The sequence below is a fragment of the Neodiprion lecontei genome, chromosome 4 (assembly GCF_021901455.1).
Source record: "Neodiprion lecontei isolate iyNeoLeco1 chromosome 4, iyNeoLeco1.1, whole genome shotgun sequence".
NCBI classification, from domain to species: domain Eukaryota; kingdom Metazoa; phylum Arthropoda; class Insecta; order Hymenoptera; family Diprionidae; genus Neodiprion; species Neodiprion lecontei.
In genome coordinates, this window is record NC_060263.1 from 6702361 (window position 1) to 6723918 (window position 21558).

Here is a 21558-nt window from a genome sequence, read left to right on the forward strand (position 1 = left end):
CGGATGGCTAAAGCTTCACTCCGGAATTTTGCTTCGAGCTCATATTTCTTTTACCCCTTGTACATAACTCGGGACGCGACCGAAATATTTTCAATCAACCCTCCAGTGGTCTGAGAATACGAGAGAAATCCCCCCTCCACCCTCTCTCCTCACCGTTTTCAATTAATTCTTATTCTTTGTTCCCGCAGGTAGATGTCGAATGTACGTTATATGTTATATCTATACATATATGTATATATAATGTGCATTTATTATACATATAATATGTACAATATGCAGCGAATCGAACTGCTTTATGTCGTAGGTGCTTGCCTCGGTAGATTCAACCTTTTTCACGCGTCATCCTTTCTTCCGCTATCAAATATTTTTTTTTTTTTTGTTTTTTCTTTTTCTCCTACAGTCACGAGTATAAATTTCAAAACTAAAATCGCCACACTGTTTTGCATTTTTAAAAAAAAGTTTCACGAATCTTGTATAATTTTTGTCCACTTCATTCACGATGTTAACGGAATAAGTTATTTGTAGAGAAGGAAATTGACGAAAGAAAACCAGAAACAAACTATTCGAAGATGATCGAAGATTTGGAGAAAAATAAATTCTTCCTCAGGTCTGAAGTAGGTTTATTTAACAGAATTATTGTGCTTGCACTTTGACAATCGTTAGTTGAACGTACGTATAACAAACGGTGTGTAATAACTAACAGGTTATAGATGGTTGAAGCCTGCAACTGCCGTAACGCTATCGAGGATTTCACAATTTCCGTTCGTGTCCATGAAACCATTTCCTGTGCATTGGACGAGCGTAGGTATTACAGGTATACCTAGACTTTAGTTCGTTCTCTTCTCCCTCCATTTTATAGTTCCGAGTCTCGGTGACATCGTCTTGCACTTTAAATGAAACCAGTTTATCCTGCACGACCTGGAGCCATTGCGCTTCAGATACTGTACGTTGTAACACTGTATGAAGAACTTTAAACTCCAGCGGATAATTGTAGGTACGAGGAGTTCCATGCGAACACGATCATTGTCCGACTCTCGTCATATTTTTTATTTTGTTCGAAAATTCTTTTTTACACGCATCGCGCCAACTCTGAAACAGTATCACGAATTTTTTTTAGATTTTTTATTCGATCGGTTAATTATGTACGGAGATTCGAAAACGATCGTTGTCAAAAAATATTTTTAAACGATTGACTGGTTGAATAAAAAAATCTGCAAAAAATTCTGGGTACTTTTTTGGAATTGGGACAATGGGATAAAGATTTTTGAATAAAATCGAAATACTACAAGTGAGTGAAAATTTGACTCATGTACTTACGAGGCTGGTCTTCGAAATGGTCATTTTTGAATTTCGATCCACCACCCAAATCGGCTCCACATAATTAAAATTTAATTATACAATTTTTTCAGATTTTTATCTCAATTCTAACCCGTGCCCTGAAGAAAGTGGATTTCCCCGAGAAACCCTTTCAGTTTAGATGAAATTTGGCATAGAGCGGTTTTTTGGGTGGCTGATTACGAATATCAACTCAAAATTTGCAAATTCAAAGCGGCGCATCCAATATGGTGGATCAAAACCTGAAAAGTCACTTGATATTGCCGTATTGGATTCACAATTTTCAATTTTTTAATTTTGAGCTCATGAGATTCGTAATCAGCGATATCGAAAACCGCCGAGTACCAAGTTTTATGAAAATCAAATGACTTTTTGAATTTCGCTCCACCATATTGGATCCGCGATTTTGAATTTTTCAAATTTTCAGTTCAGATTCGTAACCAGCGACCCAAGAAACCTCCCTATATCAAATTTCATCTAAATCCGTTGATTACATTTCACGTGTCCTTGTAAGGGTTGAAAAGGAATCCACCCTCTTTGAGGCACGGTTTAGAGTTGAGATAAAATTCTGAAAAAATTAGGAAATTATTTTTTAACTATCTCGAGCCGATTTGGGGGGTGAGACGGTCGAAATTCAAAAATGATGTTTCAAAAAACCACCCTTGACACCATATAAAATGATTGATCCTTGAACAGATTTTAGAGTTAACTTTAACCTCATATCTTCTTTCAATATCCTATAAATCGAGGGTAATTTTACACGAGGTTGAAGTTATAGTTACGCGTTGACACCACAAGGATTTACATAATAAGTGGATGCCAGTTGGAAGTGGGATGTCAAAAAGTAAAAAAAAAAAACAAACAAAAAAGTAAAAGGAACACGGGGGTGGGTTTGATATGCCCGGGTTTTTGGCCCCGTATAACGACGGCGATTTTTCTCCAACCATCAATCTCTCTCTCTCTCTCTCTCTCGATATAAAAGCTTTTAAAAGGTTTGTTAGTCCCTGCAGGGCCTACACAAACACTTGCCGGATGGCATCGGTTCGCGGATTCACCTAGTGCCTTCCTTATATATATATATGTATATATATATATGTATATATATATATATGTATAATGTATACGTATACCTGACTGGTTCGACCTTCGGTCCTTTGGCGTTTATATACATATGGAAAAGTGATAGGAAGGCTTAGCTCGACTGGGCCCCTCGATTAGGAAGGAGGCGAAAAAAGGATCTGACCATGCTCTGACTTCTTGACCATGGAGATGCTCGACTGGACGAAGAGATCGCGACGCCGTATATACACGCGATAAATACGAGTAAATACCCGTAGCGCATATTCGCCTCTTTGCCACATCCTGCTCATATTTATTTTTTATTATTTATTCTACCCTGTCACGTGATAATCCTCTTTAACGTTAATGTTATATTCTTATTTTTATGCCGATGACTTTTTCGCGTCCGAGAAGCTGAAAATTCTTAGAATTGAGATTAGATCGTCGATCGGTTTGGAAAACGGTGGTATAAAAAACAAAAAAAAGATTGCGAAACACGAGTTTCGAATTATAGGTGCTTTTATTTTATCATTATTGGAAAAGCATGAATTGCCGATGTATCATTTAGAAAAAAAAAGAACACCGTGTAATAATATCTTAGCGGAATGAAATTGTGAATGAAAAAAATTTTCTTCGATTCGATTTGCATCATTCATTTTAGCATTGATCCGTCACTGAATGAATTTTCTCTGTACCTTGTCTACAATTCATAAAATAGATTGATTGTGATGTAAGTCGTTAAGTTTCAATTATTGTAATTATGTCCTGCATGTAATAGAAATCGATTTTTTTCCTTTCTTTTGTCTATCGTGCGTTGGTCTAAGATTTTGAATTTTTTACGTTACACTTGTTGCCAAATTATAATATTCATTACATTCCGTCCCTCCCTCCCTTCGTTCCCCCAAAAACAATATTCATCATCTCATTCTCTCTGTCTCTAACCTAGTCTGCGGGAAATATTAAGCCTGCATTTTTTCGTTATATAATCATCGCGTATAATGCATTATTTAGGTGTATAAATATGGGGCATTCCACACCAATTCGACCTGGGCTTTACCCCTGAACTCTCAAATTTTGCGCGCGATTTTTTCTATGATTGTTCTCACTTTGAAAGGTACGCTGTTTTCTTTTTTTCGACTCAATTTGAATTTTCTACAATTTTTAGAAACGATTCTACCGACCGAACAAAATTAAAAATTTGAAATAATTCTGAAAAATCCTGCGTCAAATATTTTTATTGGAAACCATTTTACCATTTGCAATTTTTTTTATTGACAAAATAAAAAAGAGAAAAAAAAAATCTTGCGATAAATCTGAACAAATTTTCAAATATCCAATGTGACATATGAAAATGTTTCAGCAACCATCCACAGTAAAATGACTTTCGCTTCTAATTTTTTTAACGTTTTTGTTTTTCGGAAAAAATTTTTCAAATTTTTAATTTTGGTCGGTCGATAAAATCGTTTCTAAAAATTGTCGAAAATCCAAATTGAGTCGGAGAGGAACAAAAAAAAAAAAAACCGAGTACCTTTCGGAGTGAGAACAATAATAGAAAAAAATCGCGCGCCAAATCTAAGAGGTCAAGGATAAAACCCAGGTCGAATTGCCGTGGAATGCTCCACGTATATATTTATATGTACATATGTATGACTACATAATAAAGAATATCCAAGATTGGGGGGGTAGAAATGAATTATTAATCGAAGGTTGGCGGACTATATATTATTACCATCACCACCACCAACTTCGTTTTCATAAATATGGTTTCGTGATTCCAGATGAAGCAATGAATACGCGATAAGGAACGTCAGAGAAGAAACACACAGGAAGGATATCCAGAATAGGAGAGGACAGTAAAAGAAGCTGTGGAACAACCAAGGAACTCTTCGTAATATGGGAAAAGGTGACAAGAGAAGCGCAGCTCCGCGTTCGGACGGTAAGTCAATTTCATCTTTACCTACATATAAATACATACCGTCATTTTCATTACCCTGAGCATGTATTTTGAAATTTAAATGCTGCGCGTATACCTGATCAAACATTTGTTTAATAATTTGTACAAAGTAAATATCGAGGAGAATATAAGGAAAAAATGTCATTCTCGCTTAATCGTTTCCGCGTCCTATTTTGTAATACCAATTTTTAAATTAACGGGAAAATCGGAAATAAATTTCTTTGCTTGTTACGTAATTACTTTATCTCGGAATGGAATCACCGAGAAGATGAATTGAATGCTGCTGTATAAATTGATCGGTGATTATAAGCTCGCGGCGTTGATCAAATCAACGGTATAAAATTTTACTAACGTTCTGTTTTTTTTTTTTTTTTTTTAACTTCATCACGACGGTTGATCAATTTTTTTATTCCCTGCTTTGTGATTCTATGCGTGTAGTTTCGCCTTTTGTAGACGTATAAATAAAGTCGATCGTCGTTTATCCACTTCTATTATCATTGGCTTTGATTTATTGAATAAAATCTTATACCAGTGAATCCGATTGCAGATTATCATGATTTTGATCCGATCAATTTAGCTTATTATAATTTGATCGATGATCGGTACAGTTTATGTTTATTTTTATTGTACGTACTTTTTTTCCGCATTGTATTAAATTTCACTTATTTTTTTCCGTCAATCGACCTCGCACCTGAAATATAAGGTTTGTGCCAAAAACGGGAGTTTTACGGTGAAGTTACACATTCATTGCGAAAATTTCTCTCAGAAAAACATGAAATTCTGTTCTCTCCAATTATATTTTCCAATTATTTTCCAACCATGTTCCAACGTCAGTGGTTTTAAAGATCGGAAGTAAATAATTTTATTCATTGTATTTATTCCACATCATGAAATTAAATCCATTCACATGAAAAAAATCTATGTGTTACGCGATTTAATGTTTCATTAAGTGCGGAAGTTATCAGAGAAAATAAATCATCATTCCTATCCGACATTTTCATCACTTACCCAAATCAAAGAGTTTAGTCTCTCCTTAACGAGATTGAATCGTCGAAAATCGATAATTTTTATTCATCTTATTAACAACTAATCCCAAATTGAGTATTTATCGAATTATTATATTCCTAAGCGATGCAGATATCTTTAAAAATACACTGAAATTGTAAACACAAGCTAGGCAACTTCACTTCAAATCTCTCCAAAATTCAACATATCAATTATATTTTCAACGATTTTTACTTACCAACAAATAGTGTAAATATAGGCGAATGAATCGTTTAACGAATAAACGGCGTGAGGGATTTGACACCCTGAGTTTAATCAGAGCCTCCAGCGATCTGGAAAATCTTGAAGATTGGAATGTCTCTCGGTAATTTCCGGATTAGCGATGACATCGCACATAATATACTATATGATACTCGCGAACGTTTTGCTTTTGGAGTCACATTTTTGAGCGATAAAGCGATAAACTCAATTTCAGATGGGTGGAAATAAAAAAAAAAAAAAACTCTGGGAAAGAAAGGAATTTTTTTTACCGTATACAGACAAAATGTTGGTAAAACAGAGAATCGAAAAATGCGATAAAATCAAGGTTTGACAGTTGATGTAAATGAATTTGATTTCTTCTCGAAACGTTTTTTGTAATAACATTGAAATGTTGAAATCTTATTGTTTGTCCGACTTTGATCGACCAGGGTTCGTTTTGTTTATGAACATAGATTTTGTACAGATTACCTCGTATAAATATTTGACTGCAGAAAATTATCAAATAATGCAATTTCTCTAGAACGACGAATAATCGGACTGGTTTTTTATTCGTTCAATTTCGTGTTTATTAATTTTTTTTTTCTTTCACATTAACGTAATATTCAGAAACATAATATATGCATGATCGTAGTAAACAATAATAAAGATTAGAAAATAAGAGGCAAGCGAAAAACGGAAAAATCTATTTCGCAGAATGTCAAAATGAATAAAGCCAGAGAACAGAAAGTCACAATTTAAATGAGACAAAATGAATAAGAATGCAGCAGAACTTTGATAATTATGTATTTTAATTTTCTTTTCTTTAAATTTCGAAATTTTGACTTTGATCTAATTGAAATTTCAATATTTTAAATAAACTTTCGCTTTTTTAACAAATTTGATATTTCAACCCCCTTCGTATTCTAATCTTTCTACATTTTCATCTTTCTACAAACTCGCTATTGTGACCCTTCGATTTTCCGATCCTTTCACACCTCACCCCTAAAAAATTGTGAAAAAACCACTGAAGAAAATATAAAAATCCGGTGACTCAGCACTATGAAAATCGTTTCACACCAGACGCGATCGTGTCGCTTTTGAATATTTCATCTTTCACGTGTAAACTTTTTGAAATGTGATGTTTCTTCACTCTGAAAATCGGAGGAAGAGCTTGCGCAGGAAGGAAGTCAGCCAGGAAAATGAAGGGAGGGTGAATAAGAGAATTCTATACCCTTCGTTTCGTTGCATATACCCGACCACCTGGGCAGATATGAAAGTCAAAACAATGTGTGCACCTCTCATGCCCTAGTTGTTCGTCTATTTCCCTATCTTTCTGCGCGAATAAGTTTCCAGTATTCCATATTGAGGAAAAGCTGGTCTTCGTTGTTTCCGTTGGTCAGTTTTCGGAGCTGTCGAGAATGAAAGGTGTCTTCTCGGAGTGAAAATGCTCCGCTTACTTATTATTTCCTATACAAAATTGTCTCGAAAATTTTCCGACAGCGGAGAATTTAAAAACGACAGGTTTCGGTCAACAGCTTTTGTCAAAAAAAAAACTATAATCGATTTAATTAACCCTTTAATGCAAATAGTTTTCCTTACACATGCGATTCGCCTGGAATTTTACGTACATGGGTTATTTTGGGGTCGCTGATTACGAATCTGAACTCGAAATTATAAAATTCAAAATGGCGGATCCAATATGGTGGATGTAAATTCAAGAAGGTATTCGATTTTGATCAAACTTTATGTAATGTCTTTTTTGGGGTAGCCGATTATCAATCTGAACTCGAAATTAGAAAATTCTAAATGGCGGATCCAATATAGGGGATAAAAAAAAACTACAAGAGCAATTTTTTGGTGTGTATTAAGTTTGTGTTAAAATTGGCATTCGGATTTTCATGGTAGGTTGGCAGAAAATGCTTTTTTTCGTTTCAAAGTACGAATATCGTCAATTTGTTTACACGAGCTATTTTTGCAGCAAGTAAGTAAATAAATAAACTTTACATTCTTTTTAAACTTAGAAATATTTCAAGGACTATGTGGAGCCAAAATACTCGGCAGTTTTTACCAGAAAAGGAGTTTAATAAATTGAAGACTGCAAAAAAAAAAAAAAAGCGTGAATCAAGCGGTTAAAAAATTTGTCACGTGTATTCCCAAATCTTAAAATTTCGAATCAACGTCGGTTGTCACGAATGGCGTAACTTTTTAATAATTTATTTTTTTATATCTGCCGAATTTCGTTTCTAAATTTATACGCAACGATTATGCAAGTGTATCGAGAAAGTGGGTAAAAACTTTTTCACAAAAAGTAGGTATATTATTATACTCGAGCACAATTGCAACGATAATCTGCTGTTGCAGGAAGTTATTCAGTTTTTCGGCACTTTGTGCGTACGTGCGTGAAAGATAATCGCAAGTGTTGATATTTGATTTTTTTTTAATCTCTCTTATTATTGTTATAGAGATGCGAATAATAATTGACGAGTTAGTCGCGAAAAAATGATTACGATGCGTTACGATAATGACGTATATTTTATTTTACATTATCATTTATTTCAATATAATTTGCAACATTATTTGTATACTAAATAGTACGTTGTAAATGATTTTGTATAATAATTAATCGTTAATTATACATATTATACATATATATATATATATATATAAGCATTTCTATTATTCAACTTCCTTTTTTAATACGGTTAATCGGAGTCTTAATATATTTTGCTAGATATTGCGATCTTATATTTTCATTGAATTATACAGTTCATTCCTTGTCAATTAATTCTAATGTTACGTTGTATGTAACATGAAATCGGCACTCTTGCGAAGCCGAAATAATGTCACTTTATATAATATGTACACAGGTTGATTGTTAGGAATTTTCTTATTTTTTTTCTCTTTGTTTAATACGGCGGTTGAAAAAAAAAATATACAATTTTTTATTATTTGTCTTAGAAACGAACATGCACAATTCCAAACATGACAGGCTCGATTATGCAATAGCGAATTTGTAAACCGTGTAAACTTACAACCAGTTTATTTGACTTATATATATATATGTATATATATATGTATCTGTGAAGTAGAATTAATGCTTACGATTTATGAAATTTCATTGTTCAAAATTAAAATACCTGCAGGTAATATTTCACTTATTTATACGTGCGGAAATAGCAATCAAATAATATGTACGTTCTATTTTACGTTACGTTTAATAACACATCCAGTGTATATATATATATATAGAGAAAAAATATTATATATGAAATGATATTGTGCAGGAGATACAGATAAATTATAGTATTAGGAATCTGTCGAGAATGGAACGAAACTAGCACCTTTATAAAATGCGATCTATTTTCTTAAATATTCCTCGCGCCTCGTTCTGTTAAATTTAGCTACAAGTCGGAAGTTGGAGAAAAAAAGTCATGGTACGAGCTCGATCATTTCCAATCGTTAGTTTAGGTTCTTATCTTTTTTTTTTTCTCTCTTTCTTTCGACAGGATGGACTTACCAAAATTTGCGTAATACGATCAGATTATTTATATTTCTTAAGGTTAATATTATTAAGGGTAAGTTACCGGTAGTTGAAAAACTTGAAACTCTGATTTAAAAAAGATTGTTCTATTTTTCTTTTCAATGCAAGAGAAACTATTGCGTACAAAATTCAAACTTTGCAAAGATTAGTTGATATTTGATGAAGAAAAAAATAATAAAAATTTGTAATTTATGTATACATTTATTTAGTAATAATTTTTTTTTTTTTTTGTTTCAACTCTTTTATCTTATACGGATATTGAAATATCATGACGATTCATATGCGAGAAGAGACTGTTAATTGTAATTTTGCTTATCACAATCGGTGCTGCTGTAAGTTGTCCACCTAATTCTACAATTTTTTTTCATCGTGAAACTTCATTTCGATATCGATTATATTCAGATCTCACGAGCGATGAAAATATTTAATATACATATACTGTACTAGAAAACGGCGGGAAAATTTTGAAAATATGAAATTAGAATCGAAGTTTGATTCTATGCAGTTGGCTGAGACTTCAGATTCTGGTAGTAAGTATTAATCTCGGCCAATGCAGCCGATTTTCTTTCGGCGCTACATAATTCATAGTCCCAATGAGCGCCGATACAGCCGTAGGACTCTAAACAATTAGTCGATAGTTGGTTGCCGCAGCAATTTGTTATCGCCAGTGCGCAAACGGGTGGTCCTGGTATTAGGTCAGAACTTTGATTTGGTACCGGAAAGCCTGGAACTGATGGGCCACTCTCTGCCGGCTCTAAACCCTGGAATTAACGAAATTAAACGCTGAGTATCAATTTTTCGTGTCGATGGTTACAAAGTACAATATTCAAACAAATAGTGTATTGTGAAACAAGGAGGGAGACTCGGTCTTTTCGGGCGGAGCGTAAGTTTGCGATGTGACTCGTAGGTGAAGTCGAAAATGAAGATTTATTGAAAATAAGCAAGGCGAAAAGACCGCCGCCTCTTTGTTGCCAACGATTTTTTATGTAACGAGAGCGTGTTACGCGTTTTTTTTTTTTTTTTTTTTTTTTTACTTGGCAACAAAAAGCAGACAAAATTGAGGTTAGGATTGCGTAATGTTAGATTTTTTCGCGACAGCGCATGCGCGCAATTGTAAAAGTACTCTTTTCATTACTTTGCGCATGCGCAGTCGCAGATTCATTATACCGTTATAGAAACGTCTGCTTTGATTACGAAAAACACGCACTAAGAAACGCGTAAAACAGAATTTTACGAAACGGTGTTTTATCAAGTCGAATTAGGTCTGAACAATGTCCCCTCAATATGGAGAAACGAAAAAAAAAAAAAAAAAACGAATTCGCATTCGAGTATATCACTTGTTAACATTTTTTGAAATTTCGTAACTGTTATGCCAACTTTAAAAAAAATATAAATCGTAACTCATTTCGTTGACTGTATGCAATAATAACCAATCCTTTATTTCAAAATATATTCATTTTGCCAGATTATCAAAATGAGCTATTATTAATTGATTGTGGCAATAAAAAACGTCGATGGATAATAATTTAGCCTCTCTCAAGTCTATTATTTACTGTATAATCTCTATCAAAATTAACCGTTTTCATTTTCCTCTACCGTGGTGAGATTCTATTTTCTTGATAATTCCCATTTGAACTTACAGTAGATTCAGTCAAATGATGATTTGAAATCTCTGTTAAATCGTTTCGACGCTCTTTTAACTGGACTGTATAACCAAAATCTGATATATCCTTAAGAAAATTTATTACAGTTAGAAATATTGCTGACTATTGTATTTAATTTGAAATATTTTTACATAGTTCTCAAGTGTCAAGCATAGACTTTTGTTGATGTATAATACGTTAGTGATTTGGTTGGTTAATTTATTTGGCTTTACTAGTAGTGATTGGATCTTTTGAGGCAAAATCGAACGAGCCGTGCTTGTAGACATTCAAGTTATTTGGCGAAATGAAAATCTTATAGGATCCATAATGGTTTTTATTTACGTAAAAAAAAAAAAAAAAAAAAAAACAAACACTGAACATTATCATGTACCTTGTGGGTTCATAACTAACCCTGAAGTCCTTTGGATTGTACCGGTTGGCTATAACTGGTGGAGTTTCCGTTCGAATTACACTTCTCTTTTCATCGAAAATCTTGATAACGGCTTTCGTTGGCAGTGTCTTCCAGTATGATAGTCTCACCAGATCTGTTTCCACGGGAACTGGTTTGCCTTTGCCTGGTTCTAACTTCCTGTAAATAAATTTTTTTTTTCAAATCTTCAGTCCACCTTGTACGAATCTGGAGAATAGTCACACATGCTAAGGCATATATGTATATTCGGTCAACCGAATGATCGGTCCTTTCAATTCATCATTTGTTGGATTAAACCGAAGTCAATTAATCGAAGTACACGATCGATCGATCAATCACGCAACCCTGTAACTGTTACAGATTGTTTCATGTAATCTGTGTTGTGAAAAAAGTGTGAATGCTGATGCGGTTTTCTTTCACAAGTTTTGTAATGACTTACAAATACGTTAAAACAGTGCCTTAAAAAAACTCCAACTCTTATCTCGTTTTTAAATATCGAAATACATTGATAAGGGTATTGCCGGTTGAAAATTTACGGAAAACAATGACAAAAAAAATCGGTTTCACATCTTTTTTTTAATCGTTGTTCGAATTTGTGTAAAGTACAGGCTCGTTCCGACGTGAAAATTTCGAAGCGTTTGTAAACGACAGGTACGAACGAGTCGTAAACCTTCTGTCCCTGACAATTTTAACGGACAAGCTGCTTTCTACTTTGCAGAATCACAGCACGGTCTTGTTAACCAGAAAATTACAGCTCGTCGTAAACACCTAGAACTGTGATGTACACTGAGAAAAATTTCATTTGTTACAGTAGCTGGAAATATTGAGTAAAAGAGGTATCGTTGAAAAAACTGTTTGAATATTGTTGGAATTACGAAAAACGAGGCACGCCTAACCATTTTCTGCTATCGTCGATCCTTTTTTGCTTATTGCAACGCAAAATCAGTTTGTGAGGTTTACTCTACTTTTTTAGTCAAACAAGGCTTTAACGTTAATTTATTGTTGCACGAGCGTTAAATTTTCGCAACAGTCGCAAGAGAATACAGGAACAGTGATCGTGATGAGAGAGAATAGTAACGGGTACTAGACTTTTCGGTAACGGCTATAAAACTAATTTTCATTTTCTACCTAGAACGATATTTTTCGACTGTGTTAAAAAATGAAAATAGTCGAGGACTGAGCGGTAACCGGAAGTAAAAATTTCTCTCAGTGTACGTAGATCACGCAGTTTTTTGAATGGGCGTAAAAGAAGCCAGGAGATACCGCATTGTTCGGAGCTTTTCACGCTCTCGTTCTTCCCATCCTCGCTAAGTACTCTTTCACCAAACTTAACTCGACGACATTATGGTGTCAAGCTTGGAAAGAATGTTTTTCACCGATAAAAGGTTACACCGTCTATCAAAATGTTTACCGCTATCGATTTCCGAACACGAATAACGTTCTTCAATTCTCTCCCTACTTCATCTGAAATTGCGGTGTTGGTTTGGCTAGTTCGAGCGACTGTTGGTTCCAAGTTCACGGCGGCAGGATGTTCGATTTTACTTGAATCAACCGAATTCGAACCCTGTCCAAACGGACGAAGGGGACCAGCGTTAGTCGACGTTGACAAATCGTCGCCGAGTAGTCGCCGTGTACGGTCAGGTTCTAGTAATCAGTTTCCGTAAAAAATTCCATACTTTTTCAACACCTATAGAGGGCGTTGATGCGAACTAAACTAGGGTCAGGCCTCGCTACGTATCGGCTATCGATCATTTTTCGAACGTGACCGAAGGCTGAATCTTCACGTCTTTCGTTTGGCAAATTATAAAATTCCGCAATCGGGTATCTGAGAGTAAGTAAGAAAGGAAGTAAACCGATTGAAACATACGTTGGATCATATCCATTCCAAGCTTTCATTCCACGTCTATATAAGCCATTGAATATGTAATTCCAGCGATGATGAAAATGGTCGGCAAAACCTACCAATGGATAAAAATGCCACGGATCTCCGTACGCGTTAAGAAATAATCAAGATTCTTGCCTAATTGTAAAACAAGTAATTCGTAATTGCGTTTTGTCTATAGAAATGGCACAAGAAATTTGTATGTTTTGATATAATAAGTCACAAACCGTGAGTTTAAAATGTTCTTGAGAACAGCGTCCCAGTATATAATATTAAGAAACGTATTTCGTGTCTTGAGTGATAATAGAGTTCTACGTAAATAGACAAAGTTAGTTTCAAATGTTGGCTATTGTGTTGTGTGAAAATAGACTCCAAACAAATGTTGACAGTTTGAAAACTCAAGTCTGACCGTGGAAGTTGTTGATGTTTGTTACCGTTCAACGGTTGAGATGTAACAGGTTTCACCAAAACTCACAATCGGATGATAGATGCGTATTCTTGGCCCTTTGTTGACACCTCGGGTCATTTTGACCCGGACGGATTATTCATTGACTGTTCACTTATCCATAGTCGAAAAGTTTCAATAATTATTTAAACAATTGAACCTTATATTTTCTGAATTTCAATTTTGTAGACATATTAAGAAATGTTTAGAGTATATTCTTGAATTTTTTAAACTAAAAATCAAATAAAGGGTTCTTCGTGACAGGCGAATGAAGCAACGTCCAGGTTAAATTGACCCAGTGTGTCATAATCGTAGCCAGAAGTATGTCCAACAAGGGTTAAAGTAATATTTGAAAAAAAAAATAAGTATCGGTATTGATCATTGTAATACCGATTGTATGATAGCAACTAGGAATAATTATAAATAAATATTCTCATTTCAATTTTTCAACTTTTCGATCTCTGATGTTTAATGTTTTTTTGAAGTGTTTTAAATCGTCTGCTTAGTCAGTAGGTCGTAAACGTTCGTGCACGGACACCAAAACTGTTTGTTCATTGGTGATTTTACAGATCTCATACGATCTTCAAGTATCTTGAACAAGGATATTTAAGAAAATGTAACTACCCTAATAACTAATTTCTAATTTCAATGATTTTTACTTACCCGATGGTCTTGTCAGACAAGCGTATCTCACGCGGGCTGTTATCCTTGCCTTCTTCATTCGACAGTTTGTTGATATCGGGCCGTACTTTAGGAGTCATTTGTTTTAGGAACTTGTCCAGATATTTTTGATTCACGTCATCCTTTGGCGACTCATCGGGTTGATCATGCTGTAGCTGCAACGAATGTTGCCTCCTGCGATCCGTGATGTTTTCGAACGTTCTTCGTCGTCCTTTCATATCCAGTTTCCGCAATAAATTGCCATTTTTCCCTCGAAATTTTCTTGGTATCTTATCGTTGGGCTTGCCGTTTTTGCGGATGATCCTGCCTACTATTTTTCCCTTATTCTTTCCCCATTTGCATCTTGGATCGTTTTTGTTACGTTTGCACCACTGCTTGTTATGACGGTGTTTTTTCTTATATCCTAAAGTTTTTTCCTCCTCACTGTAACCCCAGGGCTCACTTCGCTTGCTTCTCGTCTTCGTTTCAAACTTTTCTTCCTCCACAAATGACACCTGACGCCGGTGTGGATACGTCCTCGATCCCAGCATCTCCGTAACGTTCGGATTCGCCGATGTTCCCAAGTCACCGCGCGTTGGAAAATTGTCTTTTCTCAGTAACCTCTTAGCCTCCAATTCTCCCGGAGATTTAATCCTTGGGTCCATGTCACCTCGACCCGAATATCCGCTCGTGGCTATTTTTTGAAGATACGCAACTTTTCCGGCGTCGTTTGTCAGGTCCAGGTACTCGTCGGAGTCATAGTCCGGTTCGATTAACAGCGGAACAGTGGGCATTACCGGCTTATTCGTATCCTCGAAATCCGACCTCTTCTGTCGTTGAGATACTTCGGTACCCTCGCAGCCAACTTGGAGCTCCGGAACGCCTCCAACCCCGAAGATTCTGTCCTTCAATGACCTCGACGATGCTGAAAACTCGTCAAGTTTTGCCGATTTTGAAACGTGGTTTGTGCTCTTCGACTCCGACGCTTCGCTGGATTTCGTTTTAAAAATCATCTGGTCATAAGCTCCAACCTTTTTTGGCACTTTACTCTTGTACCTCACGTTCGTCTTTCGCGGTTGTGTCTGGACGCCAAGCGATGGCCTCTCTCTGGACAAGTCCAGCTTGTACACCTCAACCGAACCTGGACCCTCATCCTCGAACGGATCGTCGGCCAGGAAATCATCCTGATGCATGGTCTCGTCTTCCGGCTCTTCGCCTTCCCAATCTTCCTCCAATTCGTCCGAAACTATCGGCTCGTCAAACGCCAACTTGATACTCGACAGTCGCATCGCTTCCGCGTTGTCCAATTCATCGTCTTTTTCGATGTCTTCCAATTTGGATGGATTCCGTTCCTCGGAGTTTCCAAATATTTCGAACAATCTTCGCTCCATGATTCCTGGAAAGTGATTTTTCGATTGAAATTATCGGACGGTCGTTGTTACAGTCATGTTTTACAATATTTTGACGAGGGGAAAAATTCTTTAACGTTTCTACTCTACTCGTATTGTTGCAAAGCTGGAATCGAAAATGTTACATGCGATATTCTTTCATCTACGAGAATTGGATTTAGGACATTCGTGCGTACCAAACTCTTCCTTGTCTACCGTTGGAAGTATACCTATACGTATATTATATATTTCATGCAAGTTTCCACTTCTCTCAAACGTCCGCGTACAGACGTTCAGGTCGATGCATGCGCCCGAACAAATGAATCCTGAGGGATGCATTGGAGGGAAAAGTTAGAATTGGAAAAAGAAAAGAGAGAGAGAGAGAGAGAGAGAGTGGGGAGAAGATTTTCACAATCAACACAATGGTAAACTCGATATCCAGAAGTAAATGCGAGAGGATTGGGGTCGGTGGATGAAGTGTGAAAAATGATTCAACTGTAACTATGTATTTTCGTTTCGGACGTCGACCGGTTTCAGTACGACGACGACGTGATCTGTGAGTTAAGTTTTAAAATCAGCCATAGAAAATTCTCAGAGGATACCTGCTTCAGAGAATTTTGAATCGGTCAAACTCGGAATAAAGTCAGGGGAAAAATTTGTGGTAAATTTTTTTAATTTTAGGCATACAGAATTAAAATCTTTCAGTTTGATGTTGTTTGAAGAGGACGTGACAAATTTGCACTTTGGGAAATATGTGGAATTAGAGTAAAAAAATTAGGTCGAAAATGTTTAAACAAATACGAGTAAAACAAAGCTTAGAGTTCGCAACTCAGTCTAATCATCGATTTTCAAAATTCTGTAACTTTTAATAATTTTATTACGAGATTGTCGTATAGTGAGTGATTATTCAATGAATATAACCGTTGAGCTGCGAAGATATTTTGGAAGATACGAAAATATAAAATATTGGAATTATAAACAAAAAAGAAAACTCGGATTGCGATGTCTCGTTTCTTCAAATCGCTCTAAAATATCGTTAAAAATCTAATTTACTTCGATTTCACTTCACGATGGTTTATTTTATCCAAAATATTATTTTCAACAAATTCACTGAAACACGTCGTCTTCTTTTCACGTGTTTTCTAGCCATTTGAATCACTATCGCCGTTTGTTGATAACAATCAATACATATTTGAGGATGCCAATATGTCTAAGTGTGAAAGTGTTGCAGTGACTTCGTTGAAAATAATTCTTCGAATAAGATCTGCTAAATTTCGAACCATTTTACATATTTCTGAAATAACGCTGAGAAAAATTTCATTTGTTACAGCAACTAGAAAAATTCATTAAAACATGTATCGTTTAAAACATTGTTTGAATATCGTTGAAATTACGAAAAACGAGGTACGCCTAACCATTTTGCGCTATCGTCGATCCTTTTTTGGTTACTGCAACGCAAAATCAGTTTGTGAGGTTTACTCTACTTTTTTAGTCAAACAAGGCTTTAACGTCAATTTATCGTTGCACGAGCGTTAAATTTTCGCAACAGTCGCAAGAAAATATAGTAGCAGTGATCGTAATGAGAAAGAATAGTAACGGATACTAGACTTTCCGGTAACAGCTACAAAACTAATTGTCATTTTGTACTTGGAACTATATTTTTCGATTCTGGTAAAAGATGAAAATAGTTAAAGACTGAGCGGTAACCGGAACTAAAACCTTTTCTCACAATCAGTGAAAGCATCGGTATCAATAAGCCTTTTCGCTCTCAATTCCGTAACATTTTCTGAAAAGAAAATTACCAAAATGCATCGATTTTTGGATATCCGAAAAAACTGAGAAGAGGAAAGTAAAGTGAGAAAGAGAGAGAGAGAGAAAGAGAAAAGAAGTGAAAACATGTACAAACCGTATCTGCCGTCCGATTCGGGCGACGATCCTCCGGGCCTCCGTAAATCTTTGACGGGGGTAAATTTCTCCCCGCGATCCGGGACTCTTATCCTTGGCGGTTCATCGTTCATCCAGTCCTGGCGGTATTCCTCGTCCTCTAGGTAGCTGCGGGGGTTACGGTGTGACGGGGTGTATTGATCGGGCGAGGGGCCAGAAGAGCGGGGGTTGGAAAAGGTGGTTGTTTCTCCCGAAGGAACCGACGCCCCGACAATCGAAGCTAACCAAACAGCGGCCAGAGCCACGGCCACCCGTTGCTTCATTCTTCTGCAATAAAAAAAAAAAAAAAAACCCTTACACATATAGACTTATTGTTTACTTTGACACATGCCGTTGAATTCTCACCCCGGATTCGTTTACACAGTTCGTATAGTTTCGCACAACTCCTTACAGCGATAAATCGTTTTTATTTTACCTCGTTTTTTTTTTTTTTTGTTTTTTTGGGGTTTTTCTCTCGCCACTGGGGTAATACCGTGAAGGCTCAGCAATTTTTCCTTCTTCCCTTCCCCCCCCCCCCCCCTCCCTTTTTCCTTCTTCCTTTTTTTCCCCCGTCTGTATCTCAACCTTAATAGCCACACACCGAAAACAGTTTGCGCTAATTAAACGCCGGGTGCAGGGTCTTTAATAATATGGAACATGTTTTGAACGCCTGCCTGTAAATTACTTGGAAATACCGCGAATGATTTCTGTCCTACCTTACTTTTTCTTTCTATATCCACTTTTGAGCCGCGTAATAATCCGCGACGTAATTAAAGCTTACCGAAATTAACCAAGTTGACACCAAGGACGAATCAATTATTATTATTGTAATCCTAAGTACAATTGATTGGTGAAATAATTTTACAGCGTTTTATTTCACTCCTTTACATCTCTCGCCGTGTGTGTGTGTGTTTTTAGAATGTGTTTATTATTTAATATTTAGAATTGGAAACGGTTGTAGGTGGAAAAATAAAACATGAAATAGGTAGAAAAAAAAACCTAATAAAGAAGAAAAAGCGAAATAGATTTTCTCGATATGGATGAATTCTGAGAGAGAGAGAGAGAGAGAGAAAACAACAGTTTAATTGGTATTACGAGTATTCTTATAAATTATCAATAAACAATTCACTCCGGATAATTATGTTTAATTTATAATTTATATTTCCTTATTTTCTTCACTCGGTTTCTCTCTCTCTCACTCTCTCTTCATGTATTAGTTAATCCGTCACTTTAATTCGTGTATAATAATTATTATCTGTATTGTATGGATCAGGCGTTTGAAAATTGAATACCTCATCCTACTTTCACGGGTACCTAATTGTAAATCTGACCGTGGTGGTGACTTTTGAATAATTCAATGAAATCCTGATCTCCTATGGTAATCGCAATTCAAGGTTTTCTGCCCGACCAAAATCTGGTCATAATTTGCTTTCGCAGAGCGGCCAGATATTCATGCTGTATTTTTATTCGTCTAACACATATTTTTAAAATCAATCATTGACGAAGATTTTGTCGAAATTCTTCAAAAAATCCAAGTCTGTCTGGTTAATTTTAACGGTAAGAAGTTTACGAGAAAATTTTTGTTTTAAATCTGAAGAAAAATCGCTTTCCAGTTACCGATAACCAAAGCACGTGTTCATTTGCAAATATGCGTCTATGCTGAGGCATTTAGCGATTTGTTATCGATATCGATTATTTATTGGAAAAATCTCTACGATTTCACGTCGGCACATGTTTAGATCAAGATGACTTTTCATTTTCTTTTTTTTTTTTTTTTTTTTCTAGAAATTTTAAACGAGTCGATATTCCTTCGCGTTTATCGCAGCAATTATACGTCGACGGGAAAACTAATTAGGTTACGACCATTTGTTTTTCTATTTTTTTTAACCGTAATTAGAGTTGGACGACAAGTCCTGAAGTTGTTATTCTTGGTTTCTTATTAGATTACTTGAACCACAATTCACTGGGTTTGAGATAATTCTGTATATCCTAAAGTTAATTTGACAACTTTTTTCCCCCACTTGTTTCGGTTTGTGTTTTTTTTTCTTTCTTTTTTTTTTTTTTTTTGTCTTACTCTCGTTCGTAGCTTTGACGAAAGTTGCAAAACTCCTTCGTTTGATGATGCTCCGTATTTATTTGAAGCAGTATTTTTGCAGGAGGGTTAATTTTACCCGGATTTGAAACTTTCCGAAAGTCCGAATTAAACTCAAAGTCTTGAAAGCGATAAGATTTTACGACCGACATTATAATCACTTCGATGTTGTTAAATTTGTTTCTCTGTATTCGGTTTTCCCGATTTCACCGACGTTGCGTTTTATCTCCCTTTAAATACCGGATTTGCTTATTAAAATTCATCAGAGAATCGTGATAACTGTCGAGTGAAGTCGGAAAATTTTTGTATCCTTTTTATAAAAAAACAATGCCCGAACATTTTCGAGTGTCGTAATTTACAATGAATAATGCAATGCTGAAATTAGCAATGAAACGGAGAAAAAGGGTGAAAAGAAATTTTTCATCGCCTCTCTTTTACAAGTAATAACGAAAGCCTGAAAATTTGCGGCTTTAAAATATGTACAACGATATTATACAGAAGGGGTGAAAATCTTCCTTTGATCCATCTCATCCAGTTTTAATTTTATCATTAGCAATTTACCAGTTCTCACAATGCCGCCAATCACCTGCAACCTTTGTTAACAACTCTTCAAGTTTCAACATTGATTATTCCTTTGCCACGAGACTCTTTTAATACTTTGTGACTTGCGCGTTGTTAACAAATCCGGATTCAACAAATACTCGCGAATCGATCGTTACGTTACTTTTATCATTGCACGATTCGAAAAGAAACAAATCTACAAAGAAATAACAAAAGATTTTTAAGTGTCGATATTTTTTTTTTTTAATTTTATTTTTGTTTTTTTTTTAATAAAAATTCTTCTTCCCCGAATCTTAGATCCTGCAACTTGAATTTAGTCAACTGCCTTTGCGTTCATTTCAAAATTAAAGCGAAGATAGTTGTTGTCGGTATTTTACTGCAGATTTCGAGCGCCCGATGCGCTGAAACTTTTGAAGGCAGCATCTGTTGAAGTATCTTCATCGTCTCGAATTTCAGTATTTTGGCTGACATATGCAAAAGCCGGTCAGTGTGTGACATTTATTTAAAAACCAGGAGATGGGTATATTTTTTTTACGACGATTTTTAAACTACTGTTTGAAATGTTGGCTGTGGCGCGGAAGTTTTTTTCATCGTAGTTTGCTTGTCGAGCGATTTTGATTCAACAAATTGCGGAAATTATGCAAAAAGGTCACGGAATTGGCGCTGCGCAGAAATGAAATGTTTCTTTGACTGGCTGACTGGAATCGTTTAACGAAATCTGTCTGTTCGAAGGAACTTGATTTTCTTCGTTTCACAAACTACGTTTAAGTCTCTAAAGCAATATAAGACGTCAATTTATTATATAATGTATAGCTACTATAGGCGTATGATCTAATAACCTAGGGAGTATATATAATCGATTCGGGAACGAGAGAAAAAAACTTTATCCTATCGAATGATCTTTGAATTGGAATTCACCCGAATTTACCTTCGAGAACAAACTTTTACGCCTAACTCCCTACTTTCGGCTAATTTTTATAGGGGTTTATTTACTTTCTGTTTTCCTCGCAGTTGTTTTCTTATTTAGTTAATTTCTTTCTTTTTCTTTTTTTTTTTTTTGCCCTCTTCTTCCCTTCCTTCGTATTACTTCGTCGTTTGGTGGTTATATTTATTTTTGTTCCCTCCGCCTTTCAACAATTCCCGTCAGTAGAATCAACAACAGTATGTGGTGTGTACTGTTTTAAACGTGCCAATTATCAGCAATTAACTAACGAAGTGAATTAACTTAAACTTGACTGAAAAAAAAGGTTAAAGGATGTCGGTTTGTATTGAGATACAATACGCGAAAAGCTTGAATTTTCTACAATTTTTAGAAGAGATTTTGTTTTTTCTTTTTTCTTTATTTTGCCAGTAAAAAACGTTGCAAATGGTAAAATGGTTCGGAAAAATTTGAAAAATTT

The 21558-nt window shown here is 35.5% G+C and overlaps 2 protein-coding genes across 6 annotated transcripts in view; one reads left to right on the top strand and one right to left on the bottom strand.

The window, feature by feature from the left end:
• Positions 1-21558, top strand: part of LOC107227172 — a 122675-nt gene that overhangs the window by 11090 nt on the left and 90027 nt on the right. For all 4 annotated transcript variants that reach the window (XR_006903679.1, XM_046736286.1, XM_046736285.1 and 1 more), the window contains one exon: positions 4173-4330. Coding sequence is in view for 3 of the 4 variants with exons in the window: in XM_046736286.1 (XP_046592242.1) it covers positions 4288-4330 (43 nt within the window). In the remaining variant the exon portion in view is untranslated. The remainder of the gene's footprint in view (positions 1-4172; positions 4331-21558) is intronic.
• Positions 8493-21558, bottom strand: part of LOC107227058 — a 65842-nt gene continuing 52776 nt past the window's right edge. The window contains exons 3-6 of one of the 2 annotated variants that reach the window (XM_046736254.1): positions 17489-17793; positions 14198-15590; positions 11189-11366; positions 8493-9895 (exon numbers count right to left, since the gene is read on the bottom strand). In XM_046736254.1, the coding sequence (XP_046592210.1) occupies positions 9632-9895; positions 11189-11366; positions 14198-15590; positions 17489-17793 (2140 nt within the window). In that variant the 3' untranslated portion in view covers positions 8493-9631. Of the gene's footprint in view, positions 9896-11168; positions 11367-14197; positions 15591-17488; positions 17794-21558 lie in introns of both variants that reach the window. The other variant, XM_046736255.1, reaches the window with a different exon arrangement.